At 30.8% G+C, this 23,102-nt stretch overlaps 3 protein-coding genes across 3 annotated transcripts; 1 reads left to right on the forward strand and 2 right to left on the reverse strand.

Moving 5' to 3' along the window:
• Positions 1–446: 446 nt before the first annotated feature.
• On the forward strand, positions 447–4,180 carry TRIADDRAFT_50726 (uncharacterized protein; the record flags this gene model as incomplete). Its single annotated transcript, XM_002115443.1, has 15 exons — positions 447–542; positions 802–886; positions 1,081–1,188; positions 1,308–1,399; positions 1,471–1,599; positions 1,737–1,852; positions 1,981–2,065; positions 2,169–2,397; positions 2,651–2,671; positions 2,775–2,854; positions 2,930–3,022; positions 3,230–3,364; positions 3,447–3,560; positions 3,834–3,931; positions 4,039–4,180. 15 exons carry the CDS (start codon positions 447–449, stop codon positions 4,178–4,180), a joined length of 1,623 nt encoding a protein of 540 aa, XP_002115479.1.
• Positions 4,181–7,680: 3,500 nt separating this feature from the next.
• On the reverse strand, positions 7,681–8,835 carry TRIADDRAFT_59452 (uncharacterized protein; the record flags this gene model as incomplete). The annotated part of the gene is made up of 1 exon (XM_002115548.1): positions 7,681–8,835. The coding sequence occupies one exon, from the start codon at positions 8,833–8,835 to the stop codon at positions 7,681–7,683; it is 1,155 nt and encodes a 384-aa protein (XP_002115584.1).
• Positions 8,836–17,438: 8,603 nt separating this feature from the next.
• Positions 17,439–18,494, reverse strand: TRIADDRAFT_59453 (uncharacterized protein; the record flags this gene model as incomplete). Its single annotated transcript, XM_002115549.1, has 1 exon — positions 17,439–18,494. The coding sequence occupies one exon, from the start codon at positions 18,492–18,494 to the stop codon at positions 17,439–17,441; it is 1,056 nt and encodes a 351-aa protein (XP_002115585.1).
• Between the last annotated feature and the right edge of the window lie 4,608 nt (positions 18,495–23,102).

The following is a 23,102-nucleotide window of genomic DNA, read 5'->3' on the forward strand; positions in this document are numbered from 1 at the left end:
AAATGCTAATGATAGCTAATTCACTGATTGTCTTCAATTTCGACAATGGCTAGAGAATGGCTGCGCTTACCGCAACTGGACACCTAGCAATGATAACGTAGCTAGTACAGTACAACGCAGTTTACCTTACCAACTCCCTTATACGCGTACTATCCCAAATTGGTATGTAGAAACGCCAATCGTTATTGCACCGTTAAATGCAAAACTTCTAGCACTTTAAGTACTATGGGTCTGTCGGCAACTCTATTATTGACAATGGCTAGAGAAGAACTAGAACGGTACGCTTTGCAACGATGATGACCTAACCCAACACAGTCTACATACTTTACATTAATAATTACACCCCATATTTGTAGTATTACGCGTAAACGCAAATTATAATTGCATTGTTACAATACTAAACTAAAAGTCTGCTTCATTGAATTAACGAAACCTACTTTGACTGCATGTGCTGTAGTTTAGCTTGTGGTGATATTAAAGGAAGACTAACGCAACTATTTGAACGAGTTCGTTCTGTACAAAAAAAAGCCGGCAATTTTGAGGTAAGAATGTTTCTCTACATGATTAGTATCATATGCTTCATACTGCTTATATATGCTTATACAGTAAATCCTTTATGCTTTATATGCTTTATATGATATATCGGAGTATCTTCACACAAGGACGATATCGTACTTATTAATGCAAATGGTTACTAACCAAATTCATCATGATCATTTACTGATCATCAATACAGATTGTACAAAGATTTTATTACCTTTGCAATATTCGTCATAATCTTCACTTTCTACCATTTCTTAGATGCTGGTATGTGTTGGATCATTTTTTTCCAGTGAAAATCATCATCATGAGGAATTACAAAAATACATCGATGGTCAGCTAGAAGGTTGGATATTTACTATCATTAATTTATTCCTGCCTACGGCGGTGCAAATTTACAACGTAGTTTAACTTATACCATCTTCCATCATCGTTGTAATTTATTACAATAATGCCTATTTGCACATTGCGTAATATATTTTGATATACAGCACTTACCAAAAATTGAAACTCGGCTTGCTTCTTATTATAATTCACCAGTTCCTATCCCAACTTATATCCTTGGTCCAAATACTGATGATGAAACTGTGCACTACCGGGATCAAGAGATAGAAGGTGGTGAAATATGTCCAAATGTAACTGTCCTAGGTACACTAGATATATAGACTGACCTACCTTTTGATCATTTTTATTGAGGACTCCCTTCGGCACAACTTTTATCTATCATTAAGGATATTCATTTATAAAATTGATTGAAATCTTACTAGGAAAGAGAGGCATCTTCACTACCCTTTCTGGTCTCTCTATTGCTTATATGAGCGGACAGGATGGTAGTAATTTGCAACCCTCAAATGTTCAGGTGAATGTGCTTATGCAATAGTACCGTCTACCATTACCTATCATCTCTACTAAACTATCTTAATCAATTAGAAACATCATTTCGTCGGAGATGACATCAACTATTTTGCAAAAAAAGCCAATGACTCCAACTTTCAAGGTGTAGATGTTCTTTTAACTTCACCCTGGCCAAAGGGAATATGCAATTTTGTCCAACCACCGGTACGTACGCATTTCAATACTATCTTCTACAGATTTTAGTAAGGCTAATACAATACTGGATAGTGTGTGGCAATGATAGTATTTGGAACATTAATCTTTTAGATATCAAAAATAATTATATAACTTTCTCTGCGTAGGAAAATTATAATAAAGATTCTGGTTCTAGTTTGGTTTCACACTTAGCGTCAATATTGAAGCCTAGATATCATTTTTCTGGTACGGAAGGTTTGTTTTTCGAGCGTCTACCATACAGGTATGGAAATGTTTTGACTAATTGGCTTTTAGTTTAAATTATTTTACACTTATTTATACTTGCATTAATTTATAGATTAATTGAAAATAATATTTACTAGAAAAATGTTTAAATATGTTGTTGCCTAGGAACGATAAAGGCACATACGGAAAAACTCAACATGTCACGCGTTTCTTAGGGCTAGCACCGGTTGGTAATGAAGAAAAGTTAAAGGTACAGGCTTTTGTAGAGCTCGATTAGTTATACCACATATGATTATACGCAATGTCTATCAATATTGGACACTTACCATAGCTACTAATGTCGTAAATAATAGTACCTGTATGCCTTCAACATTGTGCCTATTCCACACATACCTCGGGAAAAGTTGACTGTAATTCCTCCAAGTGTCACTAACTTTCCATACAGCAGTTTGGAAAAAGAACAAAGTCATAATGCAGACCAGTCAGCACAGCCTTCAGGCGGATATTTTTATGATATGGGAAACGCCCAAAATCAGCGTCCTTACCAGCAGAAAAGGAGGCGTTATGACAACGAAAACCCAGGTTAGTAGTTTACATCCGATAATTATATAAAGTCACCTACACTTACCATCATTTATGTCACGAGTAATAGCTACTTGGAAGCAAGTTATAAATATACACGAAAGGAATTGTATAAATTAATACTTTATGTATTATGCTTTTATTTGTATAGAATTATTATTCGTCTACAGCATATTAATAATAGTTGATCAATAACGACAGTTGTATGCTTTCTAATTGCAAGGACATTTTGGAGGCCATAAACATCATAAAGGAGAACGGAATCCAAGACAACGTTAGCACAATTATACTAAACTTTCTGATTCTTAATCACTGTCGTCGCTATATCTTCAAGTCTCATTTTAGTTTATAACTCCTTTCTATATCCCTGTTCGTAGCTGTTTCTCGTGGCCCTTGCTGGTTTTGTCTTGGTAATGCTGAAGTTGAGAAACATTTAGTAATAAGCGTTGGAATAGACGTGAGTTGGAAGGGTTTTCTTGGCTTACGATTATTTCTATACTGGATAAAGTAAATCTTCAAATTTTTTCCCCAGTCTTATGTAGCTTTAGCTAAAGGTGGACTAACTTCTGAACATGTCCTAATAATACCTATTGGTCACTTTCCTTCATCACTACATCTTACAGAGGTTCTTTTATTCGTGATATCACTGAAAACTATAATATCTTTAAAATTCACTAACGTATAACATTGCCTTTCTTACAGCAAGCAACAACCGAAATTAAAAAATATCCTTTTAAATTTCGCATTGGCTGTCTTTAATAGACACGATAGCTAAATTGCTTTATGACTTATTAGCTGCATAAACTGAATATAGTACATGCTGCCATTAAAGTCGATTAAATATAATCTACCGATTTTCCTATACAAAATTACGTATAAAGATTCATTAAGAAAATTCTTCAAAAGTTTAGGGAAAGAGTGCGTTATCTTTGAAAGAAATTTTCGTAGTCAACACTTACAATTGCAAGTAAGTAAAGTTTTGCATATACAAGATATAAAATCGCTCTAGATAATCATATTTCGATACTTATAATGCGACTATATTCCAGGTTGTACCTATACCTAGCGGTACTACAAATATAGCGAAAGAGCTATTCCAAGAATTAGGCGAAACAAATTCGTTAACGTTCCAGTTACTCCCCAGTAATATCGATTTAACAAAAGTAAGATTAACTTACTACTTGGTACTCTTGAAAATTTGTTATTTATTAATAAGTAAGATGCTATCAGTATTAGAGAACGATTAAAAACCTAAGATAAATCATAAGTGTGCCATCTAAAATGTACGTATGTCATAATTCTGCTTAACGGTGATATTACTGTCTCGTTTTCTATAGATCATTTTTCTGTTAAGAAGTTAACTACACTAATTTTTTAACAAATGCTTACGGTTAAAGTATGCTCTGAGTGATTGTAATATTTTTATACTTATGAAGATATTATCAGAAGGGTCACCGTTCTTCCTTGTAGAGTTTGACGACGGTGAAATGTTATTGCATCGCATTCGTGGAAAATTTCCCTTACAGTTTGGAAGGTATACGAAGTCTATATCTTGATTGCATAAACTCCTGTAGATGGTAAATTATTAAATAATAGCTTCATTCTAATACTATACCTTGTTAACAATTTTGTGAAACGTAGGCAAATTTTAGCGAGTGAAAGTTTGCTAAATATGCCCGACCGTGTTAACTGGAAGGATTGTGAAATTTCTGTTGAAGAGGCTACACAGAGTGCGCAGAGTTTCAGGAAAATGTTTAAATCGTTCGATTTCAACTTAAATTAACTGTAAATGATATATTTTCTCTGTTATGTAAATAAAAATCCTTGCGATAGCGTTTACAACCTGAATTAGCAATGATAGTATGCTCACATCAGTATTACTGTCTACGGTCACTGTTTAATTTAAGATGGCGTGCCAAAGGCTTGTAGTAAATAGCACGTAGTAATTGACCGATTTTTACACTATCGTGTGCTATAGCTGTAGTAATGTTTAATTTTATGTACCTGCGAGCACCGACTTGTGTTCTGCTGTATATCCTCTATTAACGATTATTGCCCAGTAAAGTTTTCAGTTGTTATTTCGTTTATAAATTTTCTACCATGCTAGTATTCTTCAATTCTATGTCTGATCTAAATGATTCAATTGATTCAGCTATTGGTATTTTAATGATGTAGATTTTGTAATTTTTATAGTATCAATCGCTGCTGTAAAATATACCTATCATTAACTAATCGCAGTTGGCTAAGAATTGTGTCAGCAAAGTCATCTTGACTTTGTAATATGAAAGAATTAGCACTTTATGCGGAAAAGATACCATTAACTGATTGTGGGTCGTCAAGTCTCAATTTACAAAATGTTGGTGTTGCACATTATTAGTATTATAATTTATTGGCAACTACCGTATATCATATGTTGGAGATATTTAAAGCCAAGAAAAGAATCATTTTGGATAAAAATAAATTACTGTCTTCATTTTTATAGTTTGTCACTAGGGTTTCCCAAATTACAGTGTCCTGTATGATTTTGGCATGGCTATAGCTTGAAAGATGATTTCTCCGTGATAATATCGTTTTAGTCTGAAACAAATGTCACCATTATCACAACTATTAAGTAGAGGAAAAGCTTTTGCTAATAGTCTCTGTTTCATATTAGTCATAATCTGCATACCTTATAGAGGATATAACAATTTCTTTGTATGTTCTCACACGCATGATTATCGAAAATCACTGCAGTAACATTAATTAGCCAATAAAATCTACTAATATTAGCTAACACTATTGTTTCGGATATCAAAGCCGAAAGCTGCTATGTTAGCTATATAATATACCTAATGATATTAATTACAGTATAATCAATCTTAAATGATTACAACCTTTTGCGTACAACTTTAGAGCCGCATATCTTGTATATCTAAATAATTAGGTCATTTTAAATTCAACTACAAGAACATATCACAAACCGTCTTGTATCTAATATGCAGGATATATCCTCGTTTCTAGATCTTGGACTCTTGGTTACAGTTTGTTGCAACTTAAATTTTGGATTTAATACCTAGAGCATGGGTCAGCGAACTATCTCGAACCAAATGATTCTTGCAACTCTAATATTTTTACATTAAAAGTGATCGCGTATATCAAAAAATCTTTGGTTTTCCAATATTATACCCAGATTTGCAAATTCTTTTAATGAATACAAAATCAGCAGGATAATCTTTTCAAACAGTTTCCTCTGGCAATCGATTTTTGGGGCTTACTTCTCAATTAAATACAAAACAAATTCATATAGCCAATTAGCTCACTACATGAAAAGTGAAGTATTACTATAAATGAACAAAAATAGATTTAATAAAAAAATAAGTCAAGGTGACATAAAGATTTAAGGGAAATGTTTGAACTTGCATTAAACTTTGAGTAAAACATATACTGCTATATCACAGTAAAATTTATACTATTAATTATTATTTGTAGATTTATGTTTATATATAAAGAGCATTTTCTGAGAATTAAGTATCAATAACATTTTACTATTCTCTATTCCATAGGAATATAATAAAACTGATAATAACTATAGATTGGACGAAATCCTTAAAAATATAGGTGATTCTACAGCAATTTCTTAGAGATAAGAATAAATATTTTGTATGGTATTTATTGACGCCATAGCGATAAATCGGACATATATAATTATATGCAGCATTTTATATAGCAACAGTTATTATTTGAGAATGCATCAGAAATGTGCATAAGTTTACTAAGTTAGATGATACTATATGAGATAGGCTAATCTGAACACGATTGGCTTCGAAAATAGCTATATTTTTTGTGCGTGAGTAGTGATTAATCTATCACATCTACTATGTATTTTAAGGTAGAAGTATAAAACTAGAATATAAACTAAATACTCGTGCAGATTAGAAAAAATATCTAAGTTTATATCTAAATTATTTTATAGAAATACTCAGTTTGTGGCATTAAGTAATACCTAGAAAGTGTAATTCGAAAAATACTGATGATGAGCTTTTTATAAATGAATGTCAGCGTTCACATTTAACACTGTTTACACATTCGTTTATGTACGTAGAGAGAAAAAGCTATAGTTATACTCCACACAAGAAACACTACAAATTTTAAATATTTCAGCCATTATATACGTAGATTATCGATGCTATTTAGCTTACCCAGTATATAGTTTGAAGCCTGGTCGTAATTCACATGATAGATATTCAGCTATTCAACCTTAGATTCAGTACGGATCGGTCTAGGAGAGATTATCCTGCAGACTTGGAAAAATTTATTTTTATAAACAATGGCAGGAAAATCATTATCAACACCACAATTTATAAATTGCTTATGGATGGTACCACAAATTCCCTATCGCCATGTTTCGTAATGGTAAAATTTTGATTGTCAGCCTTGCCTAAATTTATCAAAATAAGGATAAGGTGCTATAATACGAAAATAATGTTGTACATGTGCATATATTTATGACAATAGTAAAAAACTATCATGAAATTCTACATTCTAACCCGGAAAGTAATTTAGTAATCTCATGATAAGCACTATTGTTCTTATTACCTATAATGATTACTTGATTAATTCGATAGACTATGGATTTGAACGAACATACAATAAAACAGAATCTGATTTCATGATTAAAGTCCATTTTATTTTTTAAAAGAAGTAAAATTTAGTAATTTAAGTCATGCAAATAATAACAGACAATCAATGCGTTGCTTCAACAAGCCTACAACAATTGCAACCTATTCATGGAATAGTGTGAAAAGGAAAATGCGAAAATCAAGCGTATACGTTACGCCGATATTAATGTAAATAAGTACCATTTCCAAATAGAATACCGTATTCTTTTGTGGCAATAAGAAAATGTTTGCTCAGGTTGATATCGGCCATTTATTAAATTTATTTAACAACATGAAGAGTTAAATTATAGTCAGCGGCCTTTAGTTCATGTTTAAATATGAGCTGTAATAATATAAATAATATAATATATATATAGCTGGAAATTTGCACACAATACTATACCATTTCTATAAATCGAATTTCAAACAGAAACCAGGAGTTAAATGATAGAATCACGAGTATCAATATCCTTTGTATACGTATACCGTATATATATAGAGAGAGCTAGATTCAAAGATTCATTGCATTAAATTTAAAAACTTTAGCCATCGATAGATAGAAATAAAGCTGCTGCAATAGGATGTGCAGTAATAATTATAATTGCATTGTAATATTAGTAATAACAATGTACAAGAATAAAATTCACTATCGAAAAATGAATTGATGTTTAGTGCTGCTTCGAACAGCATGAACTTGAGATACACGACGAGTTTGACTAGGTTGGCAACATTGAGGTAATGCACTGCGTAGAACCTTGTTATAGATTAGATAGACGATAGGGTTCTCGATACATGCAATACTGGTCGAAATGAAGCCAACTGTAATAAGAGCAGATGCAGCCGGATTACCAGAATTCCGCAATTGGAGGATCGTCATTTGAGTAAAAGCGGAGGTTAAGATAATCAAGACATAAGGAAATGATGTTAGCATATAAACAGTGGTAGCAATTGCAATCATTTTAATAATGGCAACACGACGTTTTCGATTAATTTGGAATGATGAAGCAGAAGCGATGCTAGTACCTGGAAGAGAAATACTATAAGAGGAAGAATTCGAAATAGAATGAATGCTATTAAGTGGTGTTATAGTTTTCTTAAGATGTCTAGCAATCCTGCCATACATTATGATCATAATTGTCAACGGTATAAAATAATTTAATACGGAAACGACCAGGTAATACAAGGTATTCTCATTATAGCCGTATAAGTAGATATCACACGTTGATGGTGCATCTATTGGGATATACATAAATCGTATTATAGGGCAATTAGTAGCAAATGAATATATCCAAACGCAAATAATAGCCGATCGAATCTTACGCTTGGTATTTAAGATAGAATTTTGGCCAATACTCCCTACAATGATATGATAGCGATCGACTGAAATAATGGCTAAAGACACAGTCGATACTGTAAATCCCGAGCTTAAAATAAAGTAGGATAATTTACAACCAATTTCATATGGTGCTAAGCCTTGCCGATCACGAACATTGTAAAATGTTCTTAATGTTGATAAAATTGTATTTAAAATGATGGATAATAACGATATACCATCTGATATGCACATATTGCATATTAGGCTATAGATGGATAAATGCAAAAGCTTTTTTTTGATCACAGTATAGCAGATAAATCCATTTGCAATAATTCCAAATATGCCGATAGTTAAAGTTGCTGGTAAACTACTTCGAATGCCAGCAGTGTAATTGCTATTAGCTGTATTACATGTACCATTGAACCATGCTTGATTATTACCAGCTTTCATGGTAGTCCATTCAATACAGTTACGAGTATCATCCATAAGGTTTTACTTCATCTGACGATATTCTCAAGGGGCAACTCCTCCAGCTGATCTTTAACTAGTCATTTCAGGATTTGCTAAAAAATATTTAATGGCATCCAATACAAATGACTGTCGGGAAATAAATACTGCCATTATACCAATAACAATAGGAATTTTCTTCATCATTTCTATTGTCGAATAAATCTGTACGGTATTGACTAAATATCAAGGCTTATATACGTTATATAGAATATATATATTGATATATAGTTATAGATAATAAATAAATCACTACGTAACACTTTTAAGAATGGATCAATAGTTATCGACTATAATTAGACAACGTCACTTCCAGAATGATGAAAATGATTTTGAACGACTGGAAAGCAAAATGAAACCGATAATGAAAATAACTTTAACAAAGGTATCTACTACTTGAAAGCTGCATTATGTCGTATTTATCAAAGAACGGTAGTTGTAAACTCTATCATAAGCTGTGATAAAAAAACTACTCTAGCTCTTAAGTAGAAGCTACCAAAATATTGAAGACATACTACGTATTCCATATTGACAATTTCATTTACCTCATACAGGAAAAGGCATAAATCAAATTATACGATAAATTAATAAAAACTAATATGCAAACCGAGCCGAACGTTAATATTATCATATTAGTGGATAATTAACAATAAAGTTCTTTTTAAAATATTTTTAAGATTTTTCCAGCTGCATTAAAATTATTGTTCCAGAGATTATATAATAAACTATCATGCATTTGTATTAGAACTGTGATAGAGTAAAAACCTCCTTAACTTTGTATGTACATGTTATATATACATTGCCAAAAGATAGTATGCGAAGAAAACTCTCTTTATTGACATTGTTGTAGATTATCTATAGAATAAGCTGAACTATTTTCAATTGCGCTAATATGATATCTGTAATTAATAAACAAAACGCTAGATAACTATGTCTATAAACATGAGAGAAAAGATAATAAGCATATTTGCACTTATTCCTCAATCTTAAAGAACAAAATGCGCTCAATAGTTGTTTTCCTAGCGACCAGAAACTGAGTTAGTAAACAAATTTTAGATTAAAATCTTTTTAAGCAGTTTGAAAAGCTTAATTACTTTTTAGTAGATTATCGGTTACTACCATACTAGCCTAAATGTTAATCTCATTTTAGCCCTACTACGTGACATATCTTCCATTTTAAATCGATAAGCTGTAATGTGGTATAAATCATCATCAAAGGAGTAAGATAAGCTAGTGTCCAATTGGAATAATTTCATCATGTACAGCACAATATACGGGCATATAGAAATAAATAGATTAAAATAACCTAACAGTTGTAGATGGTGGAGCATTATAATACTACGGTACTATACCATAAATCAAAGAATCGATAGCCCTAAAGACTTTTTCATTAGAGATGATCAAGTTCCGGTACGCCTATGTCAGTCAGGATTAAAATCGTTCATTGGATTTAATACTGGCATTGTATGCTACTGTTATCCATTCTCTAGCAATATAAATGTCATTAAAAAGATACTTGCCCACAAAGGTGGATAAAACTATTCTTTGCATGTGTTAACCGCAAAATATCGATAATAGAATTAGTCCAAAGAATGAATACATCACACTTTAAGAGCAAAGATAGCATCACTGCTTCAATTCCTATCTAACTTTATAATCCTCAATTAAATCAGTAAAGAGGATCAGCTACTACAAACATGGATGTCGGCCTATTAGCTGATCTATATCGTTTCATTTCACTATTACTCTCATTGCTATCGCAGTTTAATTCCTCTTACGGAGAGAAAATATCAGTTTAAAGAATAAATTTAATTTAATTCTCTTATACAAATAACCAAGGATTGGTATTCAATGTCGACTAATTCTGAAAGTATCTGTAGTGTTTACTTCTAAATACGGTATAGTCTATTTTTAGTAAAAGTCAATTTCCACTAGATTGTAGCATAACTCTAAATATGTATAATTTATATTTAACAAAATACTCTGTGGAAATCGCTTTGAATCTAGCTGAATTATATCGTAGCCCTGTCTTAACATAGAAGTAACATATTCTTATTAGTCATTTATGATTTCCTCCTGCTGTGCTTCATACAATATAAAAGCTATCTTCTTTCACCTATCTCGTTAGTTAGTTCTGCTAGTTACACGGTAAGCTTGCACGCTTTACCTATGCTACATTACTATAGCTATTCGACTAGTCACGTCGTAATACACGCTGTAATCTCATACGGTTTTTCCTTTGCACTAATTCCAATAAACTCTATTCCTCTACTAAATTAACTCTGGTAATTTACTGTGATCATGACGAATCCACAATCTTCCGAAACATCACAGTATCCTTATTTATTAATGTATTTTCAATGATCTCACGATATTTCTTGATTTGTTATATCAAAATACGATAAGTATTAACTACTTTGATAGCTATTGCTATTATCTCTTAATTTAGGGGACTATTTTACATAATTGGTTGGCATCACTATTTTTCTAGCAATCACAATTTGGTGATAAAATTAAACATTCTATAGTAATCTACTGTATATTCCTCAGGAAACTAAATTATAATCATTTCAAAATAATTTTTTCTTTCTTAAGCAATAATTGCATCAAATAGAAGGAAATGACGTCTGAAATCTACTAATAAGCGAAATAGAATGAAAAAAACGTTCATAAACCACCAAGGTGTAGAGGCGCGGTCAATCAATACTGTCTAGAATAAATAAAGAGGATTAAGTTTAATTAATCATAATACAAAAATAACATTTACTTTGAATCAGTCTAAAATACTTTAGAACTTCAGAGATATTAGAGCAATTAATTCATGCCAAAATTAAGAATATCATCTCTGAATTGCTCGATATGAAAATCATAGAATAAAACATTTAGAATTTATTTCTGAAGAGTACCAGGGTAGCAAAGACTAGTTTTCATACCATACCATATATACCTAAGTACCAACTTGAGATGATGAAAATGCTGTCAACTAATAGAAATTAACCAGATATATCTATGACGACTGGCGATAAATAATTCTCCCCATTTCGTCTATTTTAATACTGTGCCAGGAAATATCGAAATTGAAAATGTCCTCCTATAGCAATTTAGCCGTACCTAATACTATTTCTCGTATTATCTATACAGATTCTATAACCGAAATAGATTAATTTCCTATTTATTTCCATACTAATGATGGCTAAGAATATTTTTAGGAAAAGCAATCATATTAATAATAATATTACTTCACTTATGGAGCGAATGTTATTCGTATTATTGCTGCTTCTTGTTTTAGTGACGAGAAATGAATAAACTTTCTGTCTATCACTAAATTTGCACATATGAAAGTTAATGATATCGTGAATTTCGAAATCAAAGTAAGCTATATAAAGTATACGCGGTAAATCAGAAATAGTTTGTGAAGGAAGGCAGATTTTTGTGTTTATAATACTTTCAGTAGTAAATTGAAACTAAATAAATTACGAACATCCAATCCACAATAAAGACTCATTCTAAACTATAAGTAATGGCACATGAATATGTTCAGTAACTATAAATAGAAAATTTATCGTAAGAATAAACACCGTTGGATATTATTCCTCTGTCGATCTATCCTGCGAATATTATTAGAGTACGTGCCAATGAACTAATGTAGAAGTATCTATCCAACGATAACCATATCTACAGCTAAATTAAACATTTATAAAAACACAGCTTCGATAACTCATATTGATAATAACTTTATTCACAGGGCTATTGGGGCTACAGGAGTGGTGTACTGTACTTTACCATAGAATAAACTATAGTAGATGAGATACATAAGAAAAATAAATCCATTGTAATATATACCCGGGTAATCGATAAATGATATCTACAGATTGGAAATAGAAAAGCAACGAGTACCTTGAAAGTAATTGTATATTTCTTGAATCATCAACTAAATGATTATAAATTGTCGAAATAGCAAGATTAGCTATACCCTAGCTCATAACACTATGCATAGTCAATGCCTCACTATAATACAGTACTGTATAATGTATTAATATTATTAAATTAAATTGGAAACGATGGGTTCATTTAACTTTCCGTTAGGTATCGAGGATATTAGCAATTAATATACAGAAATATTTACAAATTGATACCCTTATTAATGCCCAATTTATTCACTTATTCATTTGACATAGAAATCATAATCGGAATGAACATATTTGTTTTTTTGTAGTTTGTAGATGAGATTGCATACATTAAAACTTTATTTTAATATATGATAACCGTTCCGTTCTTGGACATAGGTCTAAAGTTTTAATTCTTTATTATGAGTTTAACTATTTTGTACTTATTACAGGAAGTCGAGGATCATTTCTTCTTCATATTAAATGGTAAATGTACTGTTATCGTATCAATTTTATATAAAATTAATGCTTGAATAAGACCTGAATTCTTCAATTTAATGTAAAGTAATGACCAAATTTTGATATGATATGAGATACAATATGTTGGAGTTCTAATTATTAAATAGATTGACTATTTTTTCTAGCTATCAAAATCTTGGATAGTTTCGTAGGTACAGCTGGAAAATAAGTTGTCTCAAGCCACCCAAAAACTAAGGCGAACAATAGTTCTGCTTCTAACTGTGATTTTTCTTGTTCTGTATTCAGAAAGGGAGAGCAATGTCAATAAAGGCGAGTTCAATAGTTTATCAACTCTAGCACTAATTACTATAGATAGTATTTTAGCTCTATAGCAGCATAACAAAAAGCATATTATTAACTACCGAACACTATAATTCCCTTATTTACTCTTTTTACCTTCCTCATAGAAAATGAGCACTAATGACTAGTACAGCAGCCATTATTTAGTAGACTCTTGCAAAAATCATAGAATTATTGCAATATTATACAGCAATCAGAGGAATGACGTTAATTATAATTATCGTGCCCACAACGTTGACAAGTTCTACTTTACAGTACAGTCTGCAACAACTGTGATATTTATCCTAAATATATAGACATATTACGGACTAAAATTTCTCTAAGTCCAGTAACACAATGAGAAGAGACACTTTCTCTTCTATCACTACTATTACTATACTGCTACGTCGTAATAAAGACTAGAACCAATCTAGAGTACAGTTACTAGGCAATTTACTATAAAGGAACTACGCTTCCTTTGGCGATCCCAAGCCAACTATAGTAGTCAATGTAATACACGAAGAACTTCGAGAAATCTATAAAAGCGCTTTATTCATCATAGGCGCAGTCTTAAATAGATTTTCAATATTATGATAACTTCGACCGCATGCAGAGCTACAATTTTAGTAAATTTTCTAATAATGGATGCCAACGCATCCAAAATGTATCATTTATGACCTCTTTGAAATCCAGTCTAGGCCTGTTAATTACAACATTTCTATCACACGAATTACTATTACAACTTAATATAATTTTGGATTAAATCTCCATATTTGATACTACAAGCTATACTTAGTAATTTCACATAGCAATCGGTGCTAGCACTTATGAATAATTCAAGTACTATAGACAGACTATTTTTAATCCTAACACGTTCAAATTTAGGTATAATCCAAATATAATCAGAGCTTAATTTACTACGCCCTCTACTATAAATTTTTTATTAAATCAAACATGAAGTAGTGTTTTTGAAAATTAACACTTGATTATCTTTCACAGTATTTTACTATCGTGACAACGACCTTGTATTCTAACAAATAAAATAATTCAGCTATCTAGGTAAATTTACCTTGTGAGTTGCTACTAATCAGAACTGCCATTCCAATGTTAAAATTCTATTGTAGTATTTCAGGTTGCTTTGAACAATTTGTAACAAGAGTAAGCTAGGATTGAAAATCAAAAGAAAAACTAAATTTCTACCATAGTTTTATAGTCTACAACAGATCTCCAGCTACTATATCAGACTTAGGTTAAGTTACAACGGTAAATTTTTAAATAGACCTTGATAACCAAGACCAATACTGTCATATATTCATTGATAGTACTCAGTAAAAGCTAATAGTATTACACATAACTTAGACTGCAGGGTTTTATATTAGTAAAACTCTACCTATAACACACACTAACACACGCTACAATTATAATCAAATTTTTACTTAATGAGGGCAAATTTTTCACGAAAAGATGTTGATTTGTCTTAACGGAAAGGTATTAGTTGGCTATTAGCAAGTTGATCTATCCCGACATTGAAATTACGACTTTGGTATATGTAATAAAGCGTCTTCAAAATATTCAAACACGAGCCATTTATTTCTCGTAAAACCTAGCTTTATTTACATTCAATTTGGCTTATTTAACAACACCAAGGACTACCTACCTTCAATGATCTATGCAATTTACATACAAGGTGCATCTTCATCGCTGTTAAAGGCTACATTGCCTACCTGTCATCATATCTAAGAATAGATACTAGCCCAATTTTATAATCCAACCTACAACTTGACTTAGTTTCGTGCGATTTTATAATAATTCTTATCTTAGGCTAATTTTAGTAGTTGTCGTACTACCAAAATAATTATTCAATCTTTATCTTGACTTTACTATATAAGAACAAGCAACAAATACAGTATGAATATCTAATGTTGTATACAAAACTTTATGAATGTTTGAGAATGCAATTGAAGTAACTTATAGTGAAAAGGTTTTACATCCCTCAAAATTCACTAACTTGAAATATGAGTCTGCAGTGCAGCCTCAAATCAGCCTAAGATTACAATAAAAAATTCATTCTGAAACTGATTGTTTACTCGTATAATGTAATCGTAAATTGGCTGTAATAATTCAGATAATCTGATTGCAGCCAGGTAGTCCTCGGTAGTTGTAAGACGATCATCAATTGATGTCATAAAGTCAAGTTTACAAGAAACTCCACTTCTCATTTGACTATTTTGAAAACACTTTATTATAGTGTCATTCAAATGGAGTAAATCACTTAATCACTGTGATTAGAGTTAATAACTTTGCTAAAGAGTAGAAACAAAGACTTGTAAGTTTCATTTTAATTATTGAATAATCTCCTTTCTTTAAATCAAGTTTATACCAGACAATATATTAATCAATAAGAAATAGAACTAGTCACCTCTGGAATTAGTTGTTGTAGCGGATTACATTAAACCTACGCCATAATTATTATATAACAGCATCACTGTAGCAGTAGCCAGAGATAGTTGATAAATAAATAAATGACGATAGTAAGATTTAGATTGATCGTTGCCACCTCTACAGTCATTAATTTCTTCATTGTAATTTATAGAATGATAATTAATGGAACAAACAAGAAGAAATCTTCTCCGACATCTTTCAACTGTTTATTATTTATTTTAGTTTATTGAGTGCAAATTCCATAATTTTCAAAGCGTCCAGTATAATAACGTCCGTAAGAAGGATAGTATTTCTACTATAATATTCATAGACATTAGAAATTCTATCAAAATAAGTATTATATAGGTATTACATCGATGCTATTTGACTAGGTGTTACAGAGTAACTTCTATGTAGCTGTCGTAACATAGATTCCAAAAGATGATCTTTCTGGGAAATGTATTTGCATATCGTGATCTATGATGTTTTACATATTTTTAATAGATAACGGCATAGGTTTATAATATTATCTATAAACTGATAATTAATGTTTGTATATCGATTCATTATAAACTGACTGACTTTTAAATATAAAGTTCGGGTTCAGTTATATCCAAAAGAGACTAGGGGTGTTGTTATTTCTTATGACGATAGGAGATCGTCAGCATTTAGAATCGTACTGTAGGTCAATGTCAGGGAGGACAAACCTGACAGTAGACTCATAGTATAATTTCTACAATAGCTTTATCATTTTCCGCGTTTCAAATTTCGATTTGTAACTCTGCAACCGATTCATTCGATAGAAAAGTTCTGCTAAAGAAGAATGTTTGCTAAGTGAATGGTGGTCATTAACTACAGCAATTCTAATAATTCATTGAAAGAAACTTTGTCTAACTCATTCTTGACTTGATCTGTTAAAATATTCTAATACGTGATCTTTTTGTACGCAAGGACTGAACTAGATATATTAATACATATTAGATACTTTTCAAATCATTGATTTAATTTAACACATACGAGTATGCAGCCATTAAACAATATAACTTTAATCAGCCAACGTGACAGATGGTATCTAGTCCCATATACAGTATATATGTAAGTTATGATCCTTCTATCAATTTCTTAAGGTTAAAATAATTTCAAAAAATCGGTTTTTAGATAGAAATAAGTGGATAATATAGAATAAATCGAAAAGGTCAATTTCATTTCATATTTTACAGATTTTTCAGGCAAGTATTCATAATAATGCCAGGAAAATTCATACAGAGAACGATGAATACGTTAGAACAAGGAAATAATCATTACTGATTAATTATTTTTCCAATTCATTATACTTAATATAATAATGTACTATCATATAATATTAAAAAGTAATATTTATTTTAATCTAGGCACCGTAGCTATATTACCAGACGAGTAACTATATAACTGGTATTTCTAGCTAGAAAGGGAATGGCTGTACAGCAATCAATAAGATTATTTCTGTTTGACATGTATTCGATAATGGACGGTTTTTCGACCAAATAGAGTTCGTAGACTGTTGATGATAGTCTTTCGCAGTTCTTTGCTCATGACAACACAGACAATTGCATTTTCAATGCATGACAAAGCTGACATTAGGAAACCAAGAGTTATAAGTAGAGAATAGACAGGTCCTTTTCGTCGTAATTCTATCATGGATACTTTTGCGTCTGAAAGTATCAACATAATAACAACATATGGGAAAGAGGTCAAAACATAGAAGACGGTCGTAGTCGCAATCATTTTGATAGTATTAATCGCTTTTCTTTTATTGACATAAATTACTGGTGGAACGGTTCGCCCATAAGGAAGGCTAGCCATGACAGCTATTTTTAATCTTATCACGATGAAAATATATAATATAGCAGTAATAAGGACTGGAATGAAATAATTGATGATCAAGAAGAAAGTAAAAAAAGGAATATTGTAATAGTCACCAACATAAATAATATCGCAGGCTCGATTGGGTTCATAGACCATTGCCATAATTTGTAGTACAGGAATACTTGTAATAATACCATGGAGCCAGATGCAGAAAATGGTCAATCGGACACTACGTTTACTACTGAATAATAATCTCCGCCTTTTACGCAAAACTGTAATATAAAATCGATCGACGGCCATAATTGTAAATGATATCATCGATACAGCCATGCTAACAGTTAGGACATAATTAAAAAATTTACAACTAATTTCATATAACAATTTATTTTGCAACTGGATTTCATTTATGATAAAACTGTTAATTGTAATAGCAACTGGCGCTAATATGTCAGAAATACACATATTGAAAATAAAGCTGTAAATTGACAATCGCAATAAGCCTCTTTTTCGAATTGCATAACAAACCAGACCATTCACTATGGTCGTTAAAATACTAAATGGTAGCATATAGGCGAGATTATTCCTGCTTTTCGTAACGTTGTTAATAATGGAATAGTTACTGCTATTGATTAAATTGTCTGTCCTTGCACTTTGAAATGCTTCCTTTACCCATCCTAAAGTAGCCATTTCTTACTTGAACATCGACAGCTTTTAATAAACTAGAATATCAATATTAATTTACGTTAGAGACTGGTTTAAATTGATATTCTATTTCACAACTATTTCGTTGATAAATACTGTTATGAAGCAAATTTTGTGACGTATAGATAAAATTAATTATGCAAAAATAGGACAATTCTAGCTTTGTTCCTATCTTTACAGTAGATTTGTACTATTAAAAAAATTGACTTCAAAATGCGAATATTGATTTAAATATTAATCTAAATAGCGACAGGCTATTATATCTGTTAACGTCTTACTAACATTATTTATTCATTTAATAAATACTTTTATTTTATGAAACGACAATTAGTAATAAGAAAAACTAACAAATTGAAATGAATACAAAATGAAACTATCAAAAAATAAATCTACTTTTAAATTTTGGAATACGTTACTCGCTATAAAACTTCACCGTAAAGTTTGAAAGATAACCTACTTTTTCAGTGGATTTTCTTAACTTAACAATTTGCAATAGTTACTTTTTTCCCCAGAAAGTAAAGGAAATAACTTGAATTAATTAATATTATATGCAGTATCTGTTAAAAGTATTATAACTTCTAACTAAAGATTCTATTGACATCATACAATTATTTACATCGTGATCGTACGTTAGTTTGATTTATTAATTAGTACCACATAATAAACTTTAATGTAGCTAATATTAAATAATTTATCAGCTTATAGTCGTTTACCGGTTACCATAAGATGAACACTTTACAAAGAATAAATGAATACCTTATTACAAAAAGGCTTAAACTGATGTCATTGGCCGCTATTTTTTTTTTTCACTTCAAGAACACTTAAAAGCACGATATGGTGGTGAACTTTTGCCTTAATATGTCGGGACAAATTAAAATGAAACAATTTTACCGCTTGCGATGTATCGATTGTACTGTATTCCATATAGTAATAAAACTTTAAAATTCACTTCTTTAACATGACTATAACTAGAAAATTTAAGAAAAAGAGTTTTTGAATTATTAATTATGGCATTATGATCGCCTTAATTGTCAAAATACTGTATAGCTTATTAATCGAAATGGAATATGAGGATGCAAATAAAATATTCGCTTGGCACAGTAGATTACAGTAACTAAGAAATTTAAATTTTCGATACTTTACCTAAATATATCCAATACACAGAGAGAAAATAGATTTTATTTAGGAATTATAAAGACTATTGGTATATTTCATAAAATCACCTTTATTATGCTAAATGTATATCATTGTAGCTAAGTCCATAGTAGTAGAAATTTCTCGGAACTCTAATGATTGTATTACTGCTAGATTACTCTATTGCTCTTAATAAATTTATTTCATTATCGGTAAGTTTATAATGTTGGGTTTCTATAAGAATTATGATGATTATGCTATTGTAAGATTAATTTATTGCACTTAATGATTTTACTACATTATAGCAAGCATACAATAGTAGATTTATTTAAGAGTTATGATGACTATACTATTATAAGATTGCCTTTATAACACTTTCATTATTTCATAATGAGGAGGCATCTAACGGTGAAATTTTTAGAAACTGCAATGATTACACTGTTATCAGATTATCCTCCAACTTCGTTTATTTCATTATAAAACACAAATACCGAACAGTATAACTGATCGGTATATATCATCAGTTAAAATGTAAAAATTACTTTTAATTTCGTTACATTAAAAACTCATGATTAAGATCCAAGTACTCCTGCTTTCGTATAAAGATCCTTCTCATCGATACCATAACTTCATAAACGCACATTTATCTAAGATGGCATGTAGGCATAAAGCAGTATAGTTTTAGTATAAAATATGAAAAGTTTAATAGTAAAATTCCATGACATCAACTGGCATAAATGTTGGGAGTGCTAACCTTTAGACAGTTACATTGGCAAGAGATTAGGCATGTATGCTTTTATTATTGTAGCAGTGTTGTATTATTTTAAAATATAATTTATTAATTAAAGTATTCAGCTAATGGAATCGTATAAATTATCCATAAATAGTTTCAGTAACTTGACAAAACAGTGAGTGAACCATATTACTTTTCTGAACAATTTAGCATTTTTATTTCAGCCATTATTCTATTCTGATATGAATGGATAGCATGTAGCATCCTTGTTACGAATCTTCCATTCTCGAGCTATCTAATTCTAGCTACTCCTCTAGTCAGATCGATCTTACAGTAATTTCCTATTAGATTTCTTTAATTGCTATTAGTAACTCTACCGCTACTGTAATTCCGATAACTTAATGCCTTTTCTAGGGTATAACAATTAGACTTTTATTACTGAAACAACTTAACAATATTCCAGCCTAAAATCTTGTTTAACGTACTTTTATATTTAGTTTAAAACTTACGTAAAACAAAATCGGGTAAACTCGTCGCCCAATCAATAGATGAAAACTCATATCAAATGCCGCAAATAGTACATCTGTTGAATTTAGACTATTTATCTAAATTACTTAACGTATATCATGATCCTCAGCAGTCAAGTGATAAATTTTACTTTTATTTTAGTATATCGTGTTGGCAATACCTGTTTCTTTATAAATTTATAAGTAAAAAATTTGCATGTGCTACTGTAAAAATCACTGACCTATTGCCTATATTCAAATTTGCATAATATACCAAATAAGTAGTTGGAAATAAGTGACTATAAAAAGCCGAGCGCTAGCTTAGCTGCTCAGTTCCAATTAGTCATTTGCAGGATCTTTTGACTATTATTGCTAAGAATATTCTTACGTTTTTCTTTAGTACATTTTACGACTAAGTCTGGCGAAAATAAAGTGAAGTATTTAAACCTATTACTCATTAGTAGCTTTTTTGTGTAGCTGAGAGTTAGTTCAACTACGATAGGTCCCTAAGTTAGTTGGGAACACGAGTACTAGTGAAAATAGCGTTTAAGACCCGGCTTCTTGTTACAAAGGAGATTTGTAACAATAATTTATAAAAAGTAATATTCTATAAGTAATACTGCGTAGTAATAAATAGAATGCAGACTAAAAATTTTGCTTAGCATCAGTGAAAATGTCCATTGTTTAATCAAGTATAAGAGAAGTTACTCAATTGAGCTATTAGAGTATTAGTTAAAGTACAAGCGTAACAACCTAACTTTCTGGAGAAAAGATCTAATACTAAGTTTTTCATGATATTTGCAGTTCTTGCTGTTTTCTTTGTTGCGAGACTACAGCAACAATCTTAGAAACATTTGAATGGTTAATCATGTTGGCACAAAATTCACGCTTTATACTCTCCTGTCACTATGTTAAAGATTATCGTCAAGAATAAATACGTTATAAAAGTTATTATACGGTTTTATAGCTTATCAGTAGGGATATAGATTGTAAAACTAATTCGTAATCCAGTAAAGGAAAGTAAATTAGTTAGATACCTAATTTATAAGAGAGCTCATAGCTCAGATCATATTCTATACGTACCGCAACAAAATATGGCCTAAAGTTATATAATTTAAGTCTAAAAATATATTTGTAATCCAAATTTTATTCAATTGACAATTTAGCTTGCTTTAAATTAAGTCAATTATAAGTTTAGCCAAATACCTCGCGTACTGTAATCTCTGATCGCGTTAGGAAATGCGTAAGAATATAAGTATACGAAACAGATGAAACATATTGTTACCAGTAACCTTCAAATTGTATTAATAGGAGCAAAGAAATCCTCTAGATTAATTCGTAACGCGCTAGTATGAATGCGAGCCTGTCCGTTTATCAGATCTCAGACATATACAGTAAATAATTATCTATATCATGTACTGATATACAAAAGTACTAATTTTGTATAGTAGTGGACATTTCGTGAATTAATATTCTAATCGATTTGTACTGTATACTCATACTTTGGGGTATTTATGTAGAGGTATTCTTGAAGTATGTTAACCGAAGTGTTGCCTTAAATTGTTAGTAACTGACAACTTAAATCGATTATATTGTTAATACCGAAAATTATACATATAAGAAAACATTTTAGTAAATTACGTAAGAGTTGATATAGTTAGCGTAATGGATTAGTACGCTTTAATTTCGTTTAATTCTAGAATTTTTACATGCATTAATAGGTTAGTATTGATATCTATCATAGTTAAATTATTATTCTAGTACAGCAATAGCCTTTTAAATTGATAGTAACTATAGAAATGAGCGATTGATTATAATATAAACTAATTTTTCTTATGTTACAAAATAACAAACTAGAACTGTTTTTGTGTAGCTTATCTTTTTTATCGAAATTTATACCGAAATATGGTACAGTACTTCAATAAGTAACTTAAACGTGTGCGATATGGAGAAACATATGATCATGTGCCATACTTCCGTTTCAATCTAATTACTGAATATTAGCTTGTTTAATTGTTTCAGGAATTCATTAGATACTACGACTGTTAAGTGAAGTCGTTCAGAATTTTCATAGTTTCAGTCGGAATACGCATCTAAGAGCTAAACTTAACACGGGCGGGCATTGCAAGAATAGAGCTGTCACGGTACGAACTACCGTGAAGAAATAGCTGTCTAAATTTGGTTAATATAATATAGTGATAATATATTACATCTAGTCCT

This window comes from Trichoplax adhaerens, genomic scaffold, assembly GCF_000150275.1.
Source record: "Trichoplax adhaerens TRIADscaffold_11 genomic scaffold, whole genome shotgun sequence".
Taxonomy (NCBI): Eukaryota; Metazoa; Placozoa; class Uniplacotomia; order Trichoplacea; family Trichoplacidae; genus Trichoplax; species Trichoplax adhaerens.